The sequence below is a fragment of the Arvicanthis niloticus genome, chromosome 25 (assembly GCF_011762505.2).
Source record: "Arvicanthis niloticus isolate mArvNil1 chromosome 25, mArvNil1.pat.X, whole genome shotgun sequence".
In the NCBI taxonomy this organism is placed as follows: domain Eukaryota; kingdom Metazoa; phylum Chordata; class Mammalia; order Rodentia; family Muridae; genus Arvicanthis; species Arvicanthis niloticus.
This window is the reverse complement of record NC_133433.1, coordinates 17,990,671-18,010,281: the sequence shown is the minus strand read 5'-3', so window position 1 is coordinate 18,010,281 and position 19,611 is coordinate 17,990,671. Positions and strand designations below refer to the sequence as shown.

General features: G+C 39.8%; 1 protein-coding gene across 5 annotated transcripts in view; it reads left to right on the top strand.

The window, feature by feature from the left end:
* The window catches only part of Runx1t1 (RUNX1 partner transcriptional co-repressor 1), a 151,669-nt gene that overhangs the window by 76,522 nt on the left and 55,536 nt on the right, over positions 1 to 19,611 (top strand). For all 5 annotated transcript variants that reach the window (XM_076924142.1, XM_076924144.1, XM_076924143.1 and 2 more), the window contains 2 exons: positions 15,015 to 15,152; positions 17,165 to 17,406. In XM_076924142.1, the coding sequence (XP_076780257.1) occupies positions 15,015 to 15,152; positions 17,165 to 17,406 (380 nt within the window). The remainder of the gene's footprint in view (positions 1 to 15,014; positions 15,153 to 17,164; positions 17,407 to 19,611) is intronic.

The following is a 19,611-nucleotide window of genomic DNA, read 5'->3' as shown; positions in this document are numbered from 1 at the left end:
AAAGACAGTTCAGTAGGTAAAATAGTGTTTACAGTAGAGTATTGTGGGGAGAGATCAAGGCCACCTCCTTTGTGTAGTGGGTTTAATCTAAACTGTATTCTCCAGGCAGAGAGAAAAGCCTGGAAGTCAGAGAAGTTTGTAAGTCATTAAACCAATGAGGTGTGTGGTGAGAGGAAAAAAATGATTGCAGATAAAATCTAGCTTCCTTGCAAGTCACTTAGAGGATTTTGGATTCTGAGCTCAGAGTGAAAGGAATCTATTGTTAACATTTTAAACAGAGAAGTAACAAGATTCCATAATTAGGATGTAAATTGTGCCTCTGTGTGTGTGTGTGTGTGTGTGTGTGTGTGTGTGTGTGTGATGTGTGGTGTGTGACTTACCCTAGAAGTTTCAATCCACCTTAACTAGGATGACAAATGGTGAGCCATCACATGAAGAAGAACGTAAAGTTCTTGAAGATAGTGATTTTTCTTTCAGTTTTATTTATTTTTCTTGCTCTTGCTGTCTGCAACAATAGCTAGACACTGCAGGTAGGTCTGATGAATTTTCATGTGGTTTTGTATGGTTTTTCTGTCCTTGCTAAGCTGGAACTCACTGTATAGACCAGGCTGCAGTCTTTCTGCCTGGGCCTTGTGGTTGCTGAGGCTTCAAACATGTGCTACCACTCCACACTTATTCATGTGTTTGAGTCAGTGTTTCACTGTGTAGACCAGGGTAGCCTTGAACTCATTACTTAGCCTAGCCTGATTTGAAATGTATATTATTGTACCCTGAACCTCTTGAATGCTGAGATTTTAAGTGTACCACTGTTTCTAGGTCATTAAACAATAATTATTGTTAAATTCAAAAGTATTATGTATTAAAGTAATATACAATACCTATATATATTTTATATCTTGTCAAATGTAATATATATATATATTACATATATATTATATATTTATATATATATATATATATATATATATATATATATAGAGAGAGAGAGAGAGAGAGAGAGAGAGAGAGAGAGAGAAAGAGAGCGCATGTGCACATGTGTGCATATGAGAAGTCAGAGGATACTCTGTGGAGTTTGTTTTCTCCTCCCACCTTTATGTGAGTTCCAGGATCAAATCAGCCAGTCTCGTCCGAAGATGCTAAGGCATCTCTGTAGTCCTGGTTTAAAAATATTTATTTATTCTTAATTTTTTTTACTATACTGAGAATCAAACCTTGTTAAGCAGCAAGGCAAAGGCTTTGTAACTGAGTGATAATTCCCTAGCCCTTAAAGTTTTGTTTACCGTTTAGAATTGTCTCCATATGCTGCCCAGTTTGGCTTTGAGTTCCTGGGCTCCAGCAATTTTCCAGTTTTGCACTTTTAGTCTCATCAGTAGCTGAGCCGGAGCCGTGCACCTACAGCTGGACATTTGGCTGCATTATTTTTAAGTGAACACTAAAGCGCAACAACAGTCAAAATGAGTGTAGGCAAGTCTGTCATTCCAGCTCAAAAAAAAAAAAAAAAAAAAATGCAGAGACAAGAGAACCCAAGTATCCACACAAAAACAGCTCTCCCTTCAAAGGGATGGCAGAATTTATTCTGGTTCCAAATGAAAGTTAGCATGTCCTGGGAACATGAGCCAGTTTGTCCCAAGAAAACATGTTCCAGTGTAGTAATAGTTTCAGAAAGATTTTATAGTGACAGATCAAAAGAAACTCTTAAGTCATATTTTAGATATATGGATGGAAATGTCAGGAAGCTGAATCATAGCAAAGAAAAGTCGCTGCTGTGGGTTGTAGATGCCAGCTGATTACATTATCACCTTGCCTTGTTGGCAGCCAGCAGCCTGCCACAGTTATACATTCAGGGTTTCAGGTAGTATGTCACAAGGCTATCGGGCCAGAAACAGCTGGAAACTAGGGTAGCTCAATCTAATTTGACTCCAGACTTGTAACATGCCAACTCTCAGAGATTCATCTTGAGGAATCATTGACCTAGCCATGCCTTTTTTTTTTTTTTTTCCTGGTAACTTCAGTTCATACAAGTTCAAGGCTAGCCTTGACAATTTATTGACCCCCGTCTTAAAGTAAATAATAATTTAAAAAGGATCATATGTATAGCTTGGTAGTAGAGGACCTGCTTAGCATGTGCTAGACCATAGGTTCACTCCCTAGTATTGCAAAAAAAAAAAAAAAAAAAAAAAAAAAAAAGTAAAGGTATTTACATATGACAGGATTATTAAGAGAATACCATCTGCTATAATGGTAAGCACACTGTAGTTTGGTGATTTGGTTTTTAAAACACAATGGCTTTTGGAACATCACATGAAAGATGGCATGGCTTTCAAGAATATGGGAGAATAGAGTTGATACGCCCATTTAGGTGGCAGGATAATTTTATGGTGGCAGGTCTGGGAGAGAAAGGTACTCATAGGTTTCATGAATGGACAGCTGAGTGGAAATGATTACTTGAGTGCACCTTGTCCCTTTCCCAAGTGACTCTTCCTTATGGACTGGGTTTTGCTTTTTAACCTCACCACGTTTGCCTCAATTTCTCCTTGCTAAAAGTTCAGTGTCTGAATTTTTGTCTCTCTTCTTTGTACCCATTTCTATCCTGGATGTTTGTGTCCCCTTTCCTGGACTATGGTTATATACAGTGTTCCTGACTGACCCTCCTTCCCTCCCTACTTTTCTCCCTCCTTCTTTTCCTCCCTCCCTCCTTCCTAACCTGTCTAAATTTTTGGCCATTTCTTTGTGTTTTATTTATTTATTTATTCATTCATTTGCATGTATGTGTAGGTATGTATATGTATACTGGTGTGTGTATGCAAAAGCAAACTGAGGTTGGTTTTCATTCTCAGTCAACTTCTAATTTGTATATTGAGGCAGAGTCTCTCACTTGAATTCAGCATTTGGCAATTCAGTTAGTCTAGCCAGCTAGATGACTCTAGGGATCCTCTGCCTTCTCTCTTCCTTGTGCTGGTGACAGGTTGACATGCTAGATCTTAATTCTGGTCTTCATGCCTGCACAGTAAGTACTTTACCTACTGAGCCATCTCCTCTATTATATATATTTTTTCTTCAAAAACATTTTTACTAGCTGGGCAGTGGTGGTGCATGCCTTTGATCCCAGCACTTGGGAGGCAGAGGCAGGCGGATTTCTGAGTTCAAGGCCAGCCTGGTCTACAGAGTGAGTTCCAGGACAACCAAGACTACACAGAGAAACCTTGTCTCAAACAAACAAACAAACAAACAAAAAACAAAACAAAACATTTTTACTGTATGCGTGTCTGTGTACTGCTTGTATGCCTGGTACCTGCAGTGGCAAAATGATAGTGTCAGAATCCTTGGAAATGGATTACAGATGGCTGTGAGCCACCCTGTACATTTTGGGAATTGAACTCAGGTCCTCTGAAAAAGCAACCAGTCCTCTTAACTGTTGAACAATCTCTCCAACTCATTCATTCATTCATTCATTCAGTTTCTCTCTCTCCCCCCCCCTCTCATTCTTTCTTTTCTATCTTCCTTTTTTCAAGGTCTTATTGTGCAGCCTAAGGTGATCTGAAACTTAATATAGAATACAGGCTACCCTCTAACTTTTAACTTTCCTACCTCAGCCTCCTGGGTGGGAAAACAGGCATGAGCTATCACACCAGTCTTCTCTGACTTGTTATTCTCTTTTCTCCTCCATGTCTACCTAAGATAGGGAAAGTAGCTTGCCATTTGGCCGACAAAAAACTTGATCATGTTCCCATTGCTTGTAAGGTGAAGCTTATTAATATTATTTCCCTTTGGAGTACATTCAATTAGCCCCAAGAAATACTCAGTTAAGATCCTACTGTTTGTTGGTCTGTGGCTAAGCCACAGATATACCCTGCACACCTTCTAATTTTCAGCTTTGATTTGCTAAGTGTTCCCTGGGTAACTGGAATTGACTGGATTGAGAGTCTGAGCTACCACGTTTTGCAGGGTCTCAGACTTTTGTACATTTCCTTACCAAATAAGCTACTGAAGCAAAAATTATCTGTGCTTAAAGAATATGAAGATTGGATCCCTACATCGTGACGTTTTACAGATTCTGGAATGATCTAATGTCTCTGTTAATTGGGACATTGGAGTTTTCTTACTAAATACTTTTAGCTTACTTTTATTTTGTTATATGTTCAAGAAAGAAACTTGTTTGTGGTCTGGTTTGCTAAGAATTTACAAGGTAGCCTCTCCCTTTGTTTCCTAAGTCCTGGTATAACAGGTGTAATATCAGGTAGCCATTCTGCCTGGCTAAATATTTTATCATTGTCATTTGGTCAACATTTGCCGATTGCCTAGATTAGGAGTCTGTACTTAGTCTGAAAGAGGAGACACCCTTTTATCTAATATCTCACATAGGATGGTGAAGTGATAAATAGATGCACAAGAAACCAAAGCAAAAGAAGTCATCAGATCTCCATCCTTTAGATACAAACCTTGATAGCTTCCAGGAGCTGCTTCCAAGAAGTGATTACAAGAAGACCCAAAAGTTCCTGGAATCAAGATGACAACCGTTGATGAAAGGATGTGTTTCCAAAAGATATGTAACTGCTGGAATCTACCGTATCTGCCAAGACCAGTGGTTCTTCTGCTCATGAAATCACTAAGATAATATTCTAGCTAGCAGCATCATCTGGCTCTTCCTATGTTTACTTTTGATCTGGAGGCCACCTCAGTCTCAAAGTGAACCAATTGGACTATTTTTCCAACTTTCTTCTTTTGACGTGTATGCGCTCTCAACACTTCTCCTCTGGTTTATTCATTCCTTGTTTTGATCTGGGTAACCTTGTTCTGATCTGATTTGTGATTGTGGATTAGTCACAAACCTGTGGCTGTTTTGGGCACAGCCTAGCTTTGCTTTCTTCATCCACCCAATCAACAGCCTGAATCAGATGCTACTATTCCACACACTCTGAAAAAACGCCAAGGAAGTTGGAATTTAAATCAGACAAAAGTCTGTGCTCATGAAGTTGGCACTCAAAACTGGATTAGTGTGTGCAATATAGTTAGACGGCTGCTATACAATAAGGGGATGGAGACAGTGCTCAATTGGTACAATGCCTGGTTAACATTCATGAGGTCTGCTTCAAGCTTCTGAACTGAATATAACCCTGTGCGGTGACACACTCCTGTGATCCCAGTAGTCAGGTAAGAAAGGCAGGGGAACCTTAAGTCCAAAGTCATCTTTGGCTGCAACATGAGATTTAGGCTATCATGGGTTACATGAGATTTTTTCTCAAAGAAAGAAGAGGAATTCTTGTTCCAAATGGAGGTGATCCAAACCTCTTTTATTTTTTTGAAGTTAGTTTCCATAAGTAAAAGTAGAAGGTATACTTTCCCTTGGTTTCTGACTGGCTTTCTTCTTCACCAGATTTCATGCCCATTAGAGGCACAGATGACCATGGCTGTTATCTGATTTTGGACCAGCTGCTGACAACTCCATTTTAGGCTTGTGTTGGTGGCTATGTTTTGCTAATCATCCTTTCCCTGGTGTTTACTAATGGCTTGTACCCAAGATGTCTATTCTCACGCTTGCTGCTCAGAGTTTATGACTTAGTGAGCTTCATCTTAGCTTTCAGATTTCAAAGGTACACATTTTCTTTTTCTTTTTCTTTCTTTTTTTTTTTTTTTTTTTTTTTTTTTTTTTTTTTTTTTGTATAGCCTTGGCTGTCCTGGAACTCACTCGGTAGACCAGGCTGGCCTCGAACTCAGAAATCCGCCGCCTGCCTCTGCCTCCCAAGTGCTGGGATTAAAGGCGTGCACCACCACTGCCTGGCTAGTACACATTTTCTATTGGTAGCTATCACATAAAATTGTGTACAATGATTAGTAATTAGGGTGACCTGAATAGCCTTGGGAAATGGTTAGGCCCAGAATAAAGGCCCTCTTAATCCTAGTTTGGCTGCTTTGTCACTTTAGAGCCCTTATCTTAGAGTTTCTTCTCCTTTGTGATGATGACGCAACAAGCTTTCAAGATGGCAGTCCTGAACCCCATGTAGCCATGGCTGTTGAACACGTGACATGACTAGAATGGTCAGAAGGAAACGTCAAGCTTTACTTAATTTTAATTACAATTTAAATTGCCACATGTGGCCCTGGCTACTGCACTGGAACATGTATATCCTATTGTGTCACTAGCCCTGGATGCAACATTCATGAGTTTGGTCTATATTCCTGTGTTTTCAAGCCAAATGGAGTAGCATTTGGCCTGTGATAGCGAGCCAGCATTCCAAACCTCCGTCTTCAGTCTTTGTCTCTCCTCCTTTCTAATGGAAGGATCTGTCATTTGTTTTCATTGTAAACTTAGATGTGACATAATGCATGCCATCACACTTTCTGTGGAGCTATCCTTACAGAGTTTTGCATGTGTATTGTTGATTCTCTCATTGCCACTACAAAAATACATGGCAAATGGCAATTTAAGGAAAGAGGCATTAATGATGGTTTACATTTCGAGGGTCCAGTGCATTTTTATCAGGGATTGCAGGAACCGGGGGCATCTGGTCACACTGCATTCACAGTCAGGAAATAGTGGGACGATGTTGATGCTCAGCTCGTCTTCTCCTTTATATTCAGCCTGGGACGCCAGTCTATGGAGCAGTGCTGCCCATACATAGGGTGTGTTTCTTCATACCAAGCTAATCTAGAAAATCCAACAGACATACACTGAGCTTCAAACCCTATGTGATTCTAGATGGTAAACTGACAGTCAGTTTGAATCATCACAGCTTAGTTTTAGTGGTAAGATTAAAGTATGTTCATTGTAGAATAGAGAAACAGTGTATTTTTGAGCTCATAAGTGTTTTTAACCCCTCTTTGTTTAACATATATGTGTGTGACAATGATTATATTACTATTTACCAAGGGAGGTTTGAAGCTGGCATGGGCCATAGGTGTATAAGCTGAAATATTAAAATGAGATTTCATGGATATAGCTTCCCTTAAATGTCTGGAAAACACTTCCAGCAGCAGGCATCAGTTCCCCTGGCTCTTAAAATCTTTCAACTCTCTCTTCAGTGATTTTTTTTTTTTTTTCAGAGTTTTAGGTTTATAGAGAAAGAGGGAAGAATGAGAGTGAAATAACACTAGGGATGTTTGAAAAAGCCCCCAGGAAACATTACTTTATAAACCTCTTTACACACACACACACACACACACACACACACACACACACACACTGTACCCACTGGCCATCAGAGAAAATTTCAGTGGATGTTTTCAAGGAGGTTGCTCTTTGAAATAATTACTTTATAACTAGATCACTGATGGGAATTTTATGATGAGGGTTGAAAATGTATTTGAAAAGAGACAATAGGTACTGATTTTAAATGGGAGAGCAATGGATATTCAGGAGGACCTAGAGATATATGTGAATGGAGGAAGGCTATGCTTTGGATAACACTGGTAGAAGCTGAAGAGAAGATGCTTTAGATAGTACAGCCCCACCCTGCCCCATGGAAGGATTAGGGCTGTTTCCTCCTTGTTTAGGAAGTTGGGTGTTCCCGTGAAGTATCTTCTGTAGCACTTCCTTGAACTACTTGTTCAACAAGATTTCAACCCCACCTCTGAAAGGCATGTCTGATAAGAGAATTCCTATAAAACAAAGAGCAACTGCCCATTGGAATTGTGGGGATAAGGTAGGTAGCTGAACAAACTCACCATGTGACGCCAGCAAGAGATGTGAAGTTTGGAGTTGGAGCTCTGTTCTGTCTGTGACTGAGCTAAACCAACGGGATATTTGCATTTATCGTGGGAACTTTGGAACTCTCCTTAAGGTAATTGCTTCTTATTTGTTTGATTGTTATTCTTTGAGACAGTCTCCTGACTCAGCTCAGGCAGGCCTTGAACTACTGACCCTGCTTCCCACTCTTTATTGTTGCTAGAATTACAGTTGTATACTGCCATGCCCAGCAAAGTGGTTTCTTCTTTTTAAAAATTATTTTAGTGTGTGTGTGTGTGTGTGTGTGTGTGTGTGTGTGTGTGAGAGAGAGAGAGAGAGAGAGAGAGAGAGAGAGAGAGAGAGAGAGAGAGAAATATTAGAGAGAGTATTTTATTACAGCCCAGTCTAGCCTTGAATTTATCATCCCCTCCTACAACAGGCTTCTGAATGCTGAAAATATAGGTACCTAATATCATTTATTGCAGTTCTGTGAAGTCGTACGGTCAGAGAAAAGATAAGATCCTTTCATGTTTCAGAAATACTCATGACATTTGCTTTTGTAGTTCGTTCATGTTGCTATAACAATATACTATAGAGTGGGTAATTTATAAAACAAGGAATCTGTTTTTCACAGGGCTGGGACCTGAAGGTTTCAGTTTCCTGCTGAGTGAGGGCCTAATCTACACTTCCATGTTGTTGAGTGTGCCGGTCCTCACATGGTGAAGCAAAGGAGACTGTAGTTCTCCTCGGAACCTCCCCAGTGCCGTGTTTGCTCTTTTTATACATTTTCAACAGAGGATTGAACCCAAGCCCTTGTGCATACTGGGCACATGTCTACCACCAGACTATACTTCACCACTTTCTATTTATCTGTTTTAATGTTGGGACAGGATATCCTTAAACTTTAGGCTGAACACAAACATGTAATCCCTTTGTCTCAGCCTCCCAAGTAACTGGGACCACAGCCACCATGCCTCTCGCTTCAGCCCTTTTACAATCAACTGGTGTCATGTCTGAAAGCAGAGCCTTCATAACCTAAGCACTTCCTAAAGCCCTCACCTCTTAATGCTGTATCAGTAGCAACACATGGAATCTGGGCCGAGTGGTGATAAGTGCCTGCAATCTCAGTAGTCTGGATGCTGAGGCAAGAGGATTACATTGAGTTTGAAGCCAGCCTGAGATACAGTCATGAAATTTTGTGTCAAAAAACAAACTGAAACAAAGCAAAATAAAAAGCCCAAGTGAGTTTTTGGCGACATTTAGACATGACACATATATGACAAGAAGAGAAATATAGTCACACTTGCATAGAAGTACAGGAAAGTAATGACAGCGTTCAACTTAATCTCAGATCTTCATAATTGTCCTGTATTACGGAGGTTTCCCAACTTGGGATATGTCTTTTAATTTAAGCTTTGATGTTTTTCCTGAGATGGTGATGTAAAGGATGCTGAATAGCAGTGGCTATTAGTCACGTGATGTCAGGAACAAAAAGAGACGTTACACCATGCGCTGTGCTACTCAGATGTGATATTGGTAGGCAGGCTAGAGGAACTAAATGCTCTCCCATCTGCTCTTTTTGCTTTCTTGTCATTGATTTTGTTTTAAAAATGGAGTTTCAGTATGTAGCTCTGGCTAGCATTAACTCACACTGACCTCTGCCTCCAGGGTGCTGGGATTGTGTGTGTGTGTGTGTGTGTGTGTGTGTGTGTGTTAGTGTGTGTGTCTATGTTTAACTTTAAGTGTATTTCTGAGCAGGCAAGGTAGTGAAGACTTCATCTAAGCATGGCTTCTCTAGGCAGAGATGGGAAGGTCAAGAGAAAAAAAATCGTCTCTAGTTGCTTAGTGGGTTTGAGGCCAGCCAGGACCACAAGAAACCCTGTCTTTATAAAGCAAACAAAATGCATTGTTTTGAAATTATATTTTATTATTTATTTATTTATTTGTTTATTTGTTTGTTTGTTTATGTGTAGGTATATGTCCAAATGCCAAAGGCACTTGTGGGGAACAGAAGACAATGTACAGAACAGAAGTCTGTTCTCTCATTTATTGTATGGCTACAGTTTACAGCTCAGGCTACTAAGCTTGGTGGAAAGTACTTTTATCCACTGAATCATCTTATGGGCCCCACAAATGCATTTCTTAAATTCATTTCTGATTTAGGATATTTTCAATTTACAATGAGTTATTGGATGAGTTATTGGAACATAATCCAAATAGAAATCCTGGGGCATCTGTCCCTGAATTCTACTCTATCTCAATGGCTGGTATGTTGATTACCTTTTTTTTTTTTTTTTTTTTTTTTTTTCATGTATATTGGTGTTTTGCCTGCATGTATGTCTGGGTAAAGGTGTCAGATATTGGAATTACAAACAGTTGTAAACTTCCCTGTGCAGGCAGGGAATTGAACCTGGGTCCTCTGTAATAGCATTCAATTCTCTTAACCACTGAGCCATCTCTCCAGCCCCAAAGTTGCTTGATTTGAACTAGTTCCCATACAGAGAAAAGATGTAGAGAGGGAACATGGTCATTCTCCCTATAAGCTGAGTTATGTGTGTTTTACTTTGTGTTGTTTTTTGAGATAGGGTCTTGCTGTAGCTCTTGATGCCTGGAACTCAGTATGTAGACCAGGCTGCCCTTGAACTCACAGAGATCCACCCACTTCTGTCTCTTAATTGCTGGGATTAAAGGTGTGTGTCACCACACTCAGCCTGTACATGTTTATTTAATTACACTCCTAAGGGATAATTAAAAAGAGACAGTAGCCCGTTAAGTTTCCTCTTGTTTCCAGGAGTTGGTGTGTGTAGGTCATATACATTGCCTCAGACAGACTGATGGATGGTGAAAGAGAAAGAAAGCATAAGTAGGTGAGGTGCTTGGTGCATGGGCACCTGAAGAAAACTGTAAGAGAACATGTATGTATGAGCTCTAATGAGCACTAAAGCATATGCAGATAAGGGCAGGGCAGTTTGCACTGAGGGAAGCAACAGAGAAAGACTCAAAACAAGCAAAAAGCAAAAAGAAAAAATGCTCCACAAACCCCAGGAATAGCAATAGCCATCTCCTATAGTGACAGATGACAGACTTGATGAACTTGCAAGAGACAGAGATCTGCATAGGAAAGTACAGAAGGACATTGGTTTTCCATATAAGTGAGCTTGGGTTTTAAACACATAATCTCACTTAATTTCTTACCATATCTGTAAGGGAAACACAGAATAGCATTCCCATTTTTGCTGTGCCCAAGTAAGGCTCAGGATAACTCACTTAAAGGAGGGCTTACTATTAATGGTTGGAAGACTTCCTTTACATGGATCTTCTCCAACATGGCTTATAAACAAGGCCACTGTGTAGATTCCCTGTCTTTCATACCTTAAAAACACACCTGGAACTATTTGGACTAACTTTAAGTGAGACAAGCGCCAAGCCAGATTATGTTATACCTTTTTACATTGAACAAAGAAAGAAAAAGGAAATGAAAAACATATCGCCTCTAGAGGGCCCTGGCAATGAACACAGAAATGGTATCAGTAATACATTTTTCTATGCCGTAAGTTTTTCCATGTGCCACCATCTTTGGTACATATGTGCTGGATATTTGCCAAGTGAGAAGAATGTTACTACACTGGGAAGATTGTCTTGTCTGGAAGCTGTATGAATCATTGAGAGGTAAAGTCAACTCTTGTTTATTTTACCTACCTTCCAGACCTGACCAGTTTTCTTTTTCAGTCTTTTCTTTTTCCTCTCCCTCTTTCTTTTTGCTCCCTTTCTTGTATCATTTTGTGTCACTCTTTCAAATGAGTACCACAAGTTGCCCTCTGGCAACTGAAAAACAGGAAGAATATACCAGGAAAGCATAATCTTCATTAGCTTAAGAAAGGTACCTGTGATGTGTTCTAAACTCATACTGGTTTAACTGTGCCCTTTAATTTGAAATAGGGTGAAGTGTTTCTCTGGTTAAGTCATCGCTCTTGTGCTGTTTGCTATATAGTTTCAAGAATATATATTTCAAAAACATTGGGAAAAAAAAATAATCCCAAACAAATGCGACAGAGCTCTGCATACTTGAAACATACTGTCCAAATTTATCTTAACTCTCTGTGCTGCAGAACATTTCTATGTGCATGGATTGTGCCTGCCTGATGATTTCCTCATCCGTCACTGTCCTGGATGGATTGTGCCGAGCAGAACAGAATGACTTACATATGGTCCCACTTTGTCGTAGTTTGTAGGGCCTCTGGGTTGGAACTATTTGATCAGAGAAGCCAACCGTCACAGAAATTTGGCTAATGTCAAAATCCTGCATATGCACATGTACACAACAGATCAGGTCAGAATGCATGCATTCCTCTTTGAACTAGTGAAAGCCTTCCACGTGTTGATTGCGAGTTCTTTCCCTTCATACCTGTTTCGATAGCGAAATTCTGGATAGGCATTATGTTACATTTGTGGTCTGAGGCTGGTGTTGAAAATGTTTCTCAGTTAAAGCTATGAGTACATCCAATCTCTTTCTAGAACTGGACTGAGCTAGAAATACCACAGAGTATCTTCAGCAAAAATCTAACTCTTAAGTTTGAAGAAGCCCATGGTGAGCTCTTCAGTGTAGCCTTTATTCTTGGTATAATAAGTACTTAAAAGGATAGAGGACTTGTGTGAGCCTTCTCAGGGTAGGTATTCTTGCCATCTGAGGTAGGTGACTGTGGCCCGGCTGAAGGGGCCTGCTTCAGCTATGCGTCAGTGAAGCTTCTGAGGGTATCTTTCCCTTTGGGACCTTTCTCCTTGTTTTGTTCTTTCTGTGTTTCTCCTTTTTCCTTTTATTGCTTCATGGATTTTTTTTTTCATGCCTCCCATTTTCCCTTCCCCCCTCTGCTCTTGCTTTTTCGGTCTGTGCAACCACGTGCTCTGTGGATCTGGCCTGCCTTCCCTCTTGGTTCCCTGTGAGTGTTAGCAGAATGAAAGCCAGATGGACCAGCAGTTCCCACTGTTATCTTCCAGCAGACTCTGGCAAGCCTGCCTCCCTCCTTCCTTTCTTGGCATGACAGAAGTATTTGCCTTTATTTAGGGAGACCGTGTTCGCTGCTGTGCCTCTTCCCTCAGCTGCAGTATAAGCGGAAAACTATTCCCTTCTTGCCGAGGTTGGTTGAGGAGAGTAGACGTGCAATGGATTTATTGAAGGAGCAGTTTAAAGCCTGGCTAACTTGTTTATTTTTCTGAAATAAGGGATTACTGGTGCTGGTGGTTGTGTGCCCTGGGATAGCAGTATAAAGACATGGTTTTCACAGTAAGATAAAGTCTGGAGCAAGTTGGGTTTGTATTGCTGCCAACATGTCCCTTGGGACACTTCTCTTGACCTGGGATTATTCAGTGTTATTAAACCAATGGCAGAGAGGAAGACACAGAGCCGGATACCACTGACTCAATTATGAAGCAAAATACTCTCACCGGGTTGTTTTGTTCTTGTTCAAGTTGGTTTTCATGGTATTATGTCATCCTTAAAATGGTATCAACATTATTTCAGCTTTTAAAATGCCCTGTTTTTATTGCATCCTACATCTTATGAAAATGCTTTTTTTTTTTTTTTTTTTTTTTTTTTTTTGAGACAAGGTATTACTAAGTAGCCTTCATGAGTTTACATTTCTGTGCTTAGACCAGGATGGCTTCAAATTTAAAGCAATCCCTCTGTCTCTGCCTCTCTAGTGCTGGGATTCCTGGTGTGTGCCACCAGGTCCACGTGAGAAATTGCTTTTGTTTGAGATACAAGCTTAGTATTTCAAGCTGGCCTTGAACTCCTGGTCCACTCTGCCTTACTTTGACAAGTGATGAGACTACACGCATGTGTCATGAGTGCTGCCATAGCGAGTTGCTTTGAAGAAAGATGAACTAGGTTTGGGATTATAATAACAGTAATGTGGGATTTCATTGTTATTCGATAATTGACTTTAAAAAATATTTACTTATTTTAATATTATGTGTGTGTATGTGTATTGTGTGTATATGTATACTGTGTGTGTGTGTGTGTGTGTATGGGTGTGTGTGCACACCATGTGTATGCACAAGCCTTAAGATGTCAAAGAGGCTATTGGACTTCTTATAACTGGAGTTACAGGTGATTGAGAGCAAGTATATAGGTGCTGTAAATTGATCCCCGTATGTCCTCTTAACCACTGAGCCAATGAGATCTCTTAATATCTGACTCCTCAGTAAATTTGGGAATTATAATTTTAAAATCCTGCTCTGAATAGTGTATTATTTTTTCCTTTTTAAAAAAGAAAGTATAAGTTTAAAATTTTTGCCTCTAAAGTTTAAAATTACCTCAAGAATGTTTTTGGAGTGTCTATCATGTATTTACGTAAAATTGGATCTCAAAGCAGCAAGCAAGAAACCATTTCGTTTTCAGCGAGAATCTATTGCTTTGAAATTTATATTAGCCTAAGAAATAGGTGAACATATCAAGGGAAAAATAAACATAGAACCCCCATGTTCCGTTCATTGAGATGCTGACAAAAGGGAACTGATGCAAGTTCAAGGCCAGGCTGGTCCACATTGTGAGTGTCCTTGTCAGTCTAGACTGCAGAGTGACTCAAACCATCCAGTATACCTAGGAGAAAAGGGAAATAGGCTTAGGAGGAAACAACGTGGGCTTATGCATGGTCATCATTAGGTAATAAGGGGGTTTGTCCAGGGCTGTCCTTTCACTGTTTTCAGTTTTTACTTTGAGACTTTCATATTCTAAGAATATAAGTTGGAGTATTGCTCTCAAGCTTGTAAATAACAGGACAGGCCACAAATTCATATATTCTACATAAAGAATAGCTTAAGTTTACCATAGATAGAACATTTATGTGTTTTCAAAATAGGGCAGATAAAATTGAGGATCTGGAGAACATAACGTGTTTCATTTAATCAACCAGGAAACTAAGCAAAGCAGGGATGGGAGGTCTGATAGAACTGGACTGTAACGTGCCTGCTTCTGCCTGGACCTCCTCACTACTTAATTGACACTGGGTTTCAATTACTTCTGAGCCATCAGGGTGGGTTCACCCTCTTCATCTGTTTTCTACTGAGTGGAGTTGTGTTGATGCAAAGAGAGCAGTACCAAGGTAGCATCTGCCTAAGCCAGAAATAACAATAGAATATTATACAGCCTGGTTACAAATAAAGTCCCCTCTCTATGCTACACCTTCTCAAGTGGTGTTTGGATGACAAAATCCTGCTTCCATAGATCAGCATATTTTACTGATAGAAGATGTGGGATTTGTTGTGTTTGTGTGCCTCTGAAAAAGACAGACCCGGCTTTGTGACTCCTGGGTGTTGAAGGAGTGAAATAACATGTTCCTGGTGGCATTCCCAGATCGTACTGAGAAGCACTGCACGATGCCAGACTCACCTGTGGATGTGAAGACGCAGTCTAGGCTGACTCCCCCCGCAATGCCGCCTCCTCCGACCACTCAAGGAGCTCCGAGAACCAGCTCATTCACGCCAACAACATGTAAGTACTCAGTTCGGAACTGAAGTTTTCAGTTTGGAAGGTTAAATTGAAATTTTTCTGCACATAAAAAAAAAATCATCAAGGAAAAATAAAATCCCATATCAAGGCTTTGTGCAGAATCAAGCACAAAAACCTTGAAAGTTTGCCAGTAGGTAATGGGTATTAAACCCAAACAAAAGTGTCGTGTTTTAGATATAATTGGTACAACTGTGAATATTTGTCTGCCTTTATATTATTACTTCAACATTGTAATCCGCCACAATTTGAGCAAATGAATAATATTACATTTGCTTCCTTGGTCTAGTTACACCTATGACTTTTAATTCCTGTTAATGTAGAGCTCTTTATTTTGCTTGTTCACTTTCACTTAGAACATAGAAATGTGCTATAATTATTTCTAGTTATTTCTACCTTGCTTTCTTCCATGACAACTAGCTACAAATAATATTAAAAAAAAAAAAAAAACCCTCACATTCTGAAATTTAAAAGGCAGGTGCTTGATGCCACAGTCACCTGTAGAAACCTTTCTGAATTCAGCAGCATGACTTGTTAGGGACCTGCCAGGCTTCTATCAAACTGTATTCTGTTTGCACTCAGCCCAGGTCCCATGTTCTGAGTTCTTCCTATAACATCCCAGAAAGGGAGAGAACATTCTGACCATCAAGCAACTTCCCCATTCTAGCAGGGGCATTCTATGGGATGGATTTAATCAGTCTCACAATTCTGGCTAAAATTGTCATCAAAGCTTTGTGATGCTAAGAAATATTTATCTGTTATAGATGATACTCTTAATGGACCATGTGCCATGAAACCATATGCATGAAAACTATCTGAGAGGCAAAAATAGAGCCATGAGTCTCTGAAGATAGACATCCTAAGCGTTCTGTACAACTGCCCCTCCATTTAAAAGTTCTTGCCAAATGTGTACAGGGCAGAAGGCTGTGACATGCCAAGTTGTAACCTGTCATCAAATGGTTTGTTATCCAAAGTAATGGTGACAGGCATATGTCTCCTCTGAGAAGTCCTCCTGAGCTAGCATTGATAGGTTACTTTGTTCCTCACTGAGATGAAAAAAACATTTAATTCTGTTTTCCTTTTGCTTTTAAGGTCTCACTATGTAGCCCACGCTGGCCTCAGACTAGCTATGTGTAGTTGAAGATAATATTAAACTTCTTATGCTCTTGCCTACATCTTCCCAGTGCTGGATGGCAGGCACGTGGCACAGCACACTGTGACTCCAGTGCTAGTTCTTATAGACCCATTATCCTTGGTGTTCAAATAAGTTACATTAGAGAAAGCAATTTAATAAATTACTACCAATCCATGCTCTGGGTTAAATTGAGTTGTCTCCTTTCAATGTCTTAAAATAACTCCTTAGTAATCTCTCAATCCATTTTGTCTTCCTATCTTTCTATGTAAAACTTATGTTCCCCCCGCTCCCCAAATAAATGGTTAAGAAATAAGAGGGAAATAAAATAGCCTTCTAATTGGGTGGTATAAGGTTAAAACTTGAAAGTCCTCTTCCCATAAACACAGCTGTCAGTTGTGTGTACAAAACATGATTAAAAATGTTCAGTGATAAATTTAGTTCCCACCAAATGTACACTTTCTCTAGGGGAGCAGTTTAGGGAGAAGCCATCCTGTTATATTGATGTAAGCCTGTGACAAAAGGCTGACATCCAAAGCTGTTTGTGTTATGTTTGAAGCGTTTCAGGTGGTTGGCATATGTGCACATGGGAGGCAGGGCTGGCTCGGTGCAGCAGCAGCAGGCTCCATTTATTATCAGCTTCTGTGCAGCAGGCTGCCCCTCACTGTAAGGAGGAGACTTAGTGTTGATAGAGTACCCGAGTCCGGTGACGCTGTGATGTCCAAGCATTTTGCAGAATGTCCCAGTATTTTTGAAATCACACAAGCACAAGATTTCCAGGCAAGGACTCTTAGTGGCAGCTCCTTTATGCATTCTCTTTGTAAACTTATTTACTTTTTCCTTCTGATTTTTGTGCCCTTGACAGTAACGAATGGCACCAGCCATTCACCTACGGCCTTGAATGGCGCCCCCTCACCGCCTAATGGCTTTAGCAACGGGCCTTCCTCTTCCTCTTCCTCTTCTCTGGCTAATCAACAGCTGCCCCCAGCCTGTGGTGCTAGGCAACTCAGCAAGCTGAAACGATTTCTTACTACCCTGCAGCAGTTTGGCAATGACATTTCACCAGAGATTGGAGAAAGAGTTCGCACCCTGGTACTAGGACTGGTGGTAAGCAATCAGAAATCACTTTTCTGGGATAAGAGGCAGTGCATGGGTGGAGGTGGGGTAAGTAGGGCACAGAAAATAGATGCTTCAACCCCACAACAATTTCTATATCTTAGCTACTGTGCAAATCTGCTTGATTATACTGTGATATATTTTTCAGTTCTACATTATGAATGGACCCTACCATAGTCAATTTTACTGTTTTACTGCTAACAGTATGGGGATACAAGTGAATTGTTGGCTTGGCCATAGGTGCTTGTAATGTGTATACATATATGTGCATGTATGTGTTTTTATGTTTATATGTTACATGAATATGCATACAGATATGTATATACACACATGTTTATATATACACACATGTGTGTAGGATTCTTTTAATAAGCAGAGTCTCCTGGCATAGTTAAGAGCTTTCTAAAATAATAGCATATTTTTGTTGTTAATGAGTCAATTGATCTGAGTGCTCACTTTAATGTTCATGCTTTAAAATTTTTACTATTGGCCTAGATGAAAAAAATTCATAACAAGTAATACATACTTGTATCATGTATATTCTTAAGGCTAATGGCATTAAAGATGTTCTTGTAAAATATACATAACATTTACCATAGTTACCATTTTAACTGTACAGTTCATTGGGATTACAAATACAGACACATAGTAGTTGTTACCACTAATACGTCTCCAGATCAAGAGCTGCTCTGTGTGTGTGTGCTCGTGTGTGTGTGTGTGTGTGTGTGTGTGTGTGTGTGAGCGCGCGCGTGTGCACGTGCAAGCTCATGTGAGAGGCAGAGAGAGAGAGAGAGAGAGAGAGAGAGAGAGAGAGAGAGAGAGAGAGAGAGAGACTCTGAGAGCACTCATGTGTATGCAGGTGGTGGTGGGGACTAGGGATTGAACCTAGGGCCTCACACATGCCAGTCAAGGTTTTTGTTACTAAGTTATATCCTCAACTTTCTGGAGTTATTTCATTTTCTCAGCCTTAAATCTGTGCTCATCAGACAGACAGACATTTGGAAATGAACATTAGCATATTCTATTGTATTCTGTGTATTATCAAACTGAAAATGAGAGCATATATCTCCTTTTAACCCTTTACCCTCAAGTTACTTCTATATTAATTCTGATTTATTTTTTTACACAAATAAGTTATTCCTTAGTCCTTAAGAGGGTTGTGTCTCCCAGTCCTGAGTCATGGCAGTGATGAGTCTTCAAAAGAGTTCTCTCCTCTATGCTTTAGTAGATCTGAGGTCTGTTAACCGATCATTTATTTTCATTATTTGGAGCGACCATGAATAAAACAGGACCAGAACATGGGCCTTGGTCACCACTGCCTACATTTAATAGCTTTTATATTCAAAGAAAGGAGAATGTGTTTCCCAGTCTGCCAGATGCTCTGTTGCCCAAGACAGAAGTGACAGTGGGCAGAGGTGTGCCATTGTATTTAAGATCCTAGATCATTACTTATCATTACTTAGCTTTTTCTTTGTATTTATTACTTAACTATCTAGGCTCGCTCTCTCTTCCCCTCCCCCTTCTTCTCCCTCCCCCCTCTCTCTTTCTCTGAGATAGCGTCTCACTTTGTAGCATTGGCTGTTCTAGAACTCGCTGTATAGACCAGTCTGGCCTTGAACTCAGAGATCTGACTGCCTCTTCCTCCCATGTACTGGGATTGATCGTGTAAGGAACATGCCTGGGTCTTTATACGTATTTTTAAATTTGTGTCCTATGTAGGCCTTTCAACATGTAAACAAGAGAAGGAACCAAAAGTAAATCCGCAGTAATAACTATATCAAATATGTGATGAGTTTGCTATAAGTTGAAAAAATGTGTTTTGAATTGGGTGTGGTGATGTCTAAGTGAAATGCTAGCATTCCAAAAGCTGAAACAGTGATTGAGACCTGGGGAGGTAATCTGAAGCATGTAATGAGACCTTGTCCTTGCCCTACTCCCCAAATTTTTCCTATGTAAAGTTTAATACTTTTTAAAATTAAAAGTGTTTTCCAATCTTAAAACATAGAAAATCTCAATAGCCCTGACAGTTTTCTACTTACTGAATGATGAATGTTTCCAGTGAAATGAGGTTTTTAAAATGTAGCTTCCCTAATATCCGTATAAAGAAGTAGAAAATGGCTATTAGGTGCATATACAATAATATGTTATGTTATGTTATATTATTTTATTTATTTATTTATTTATTTATTTATTTAT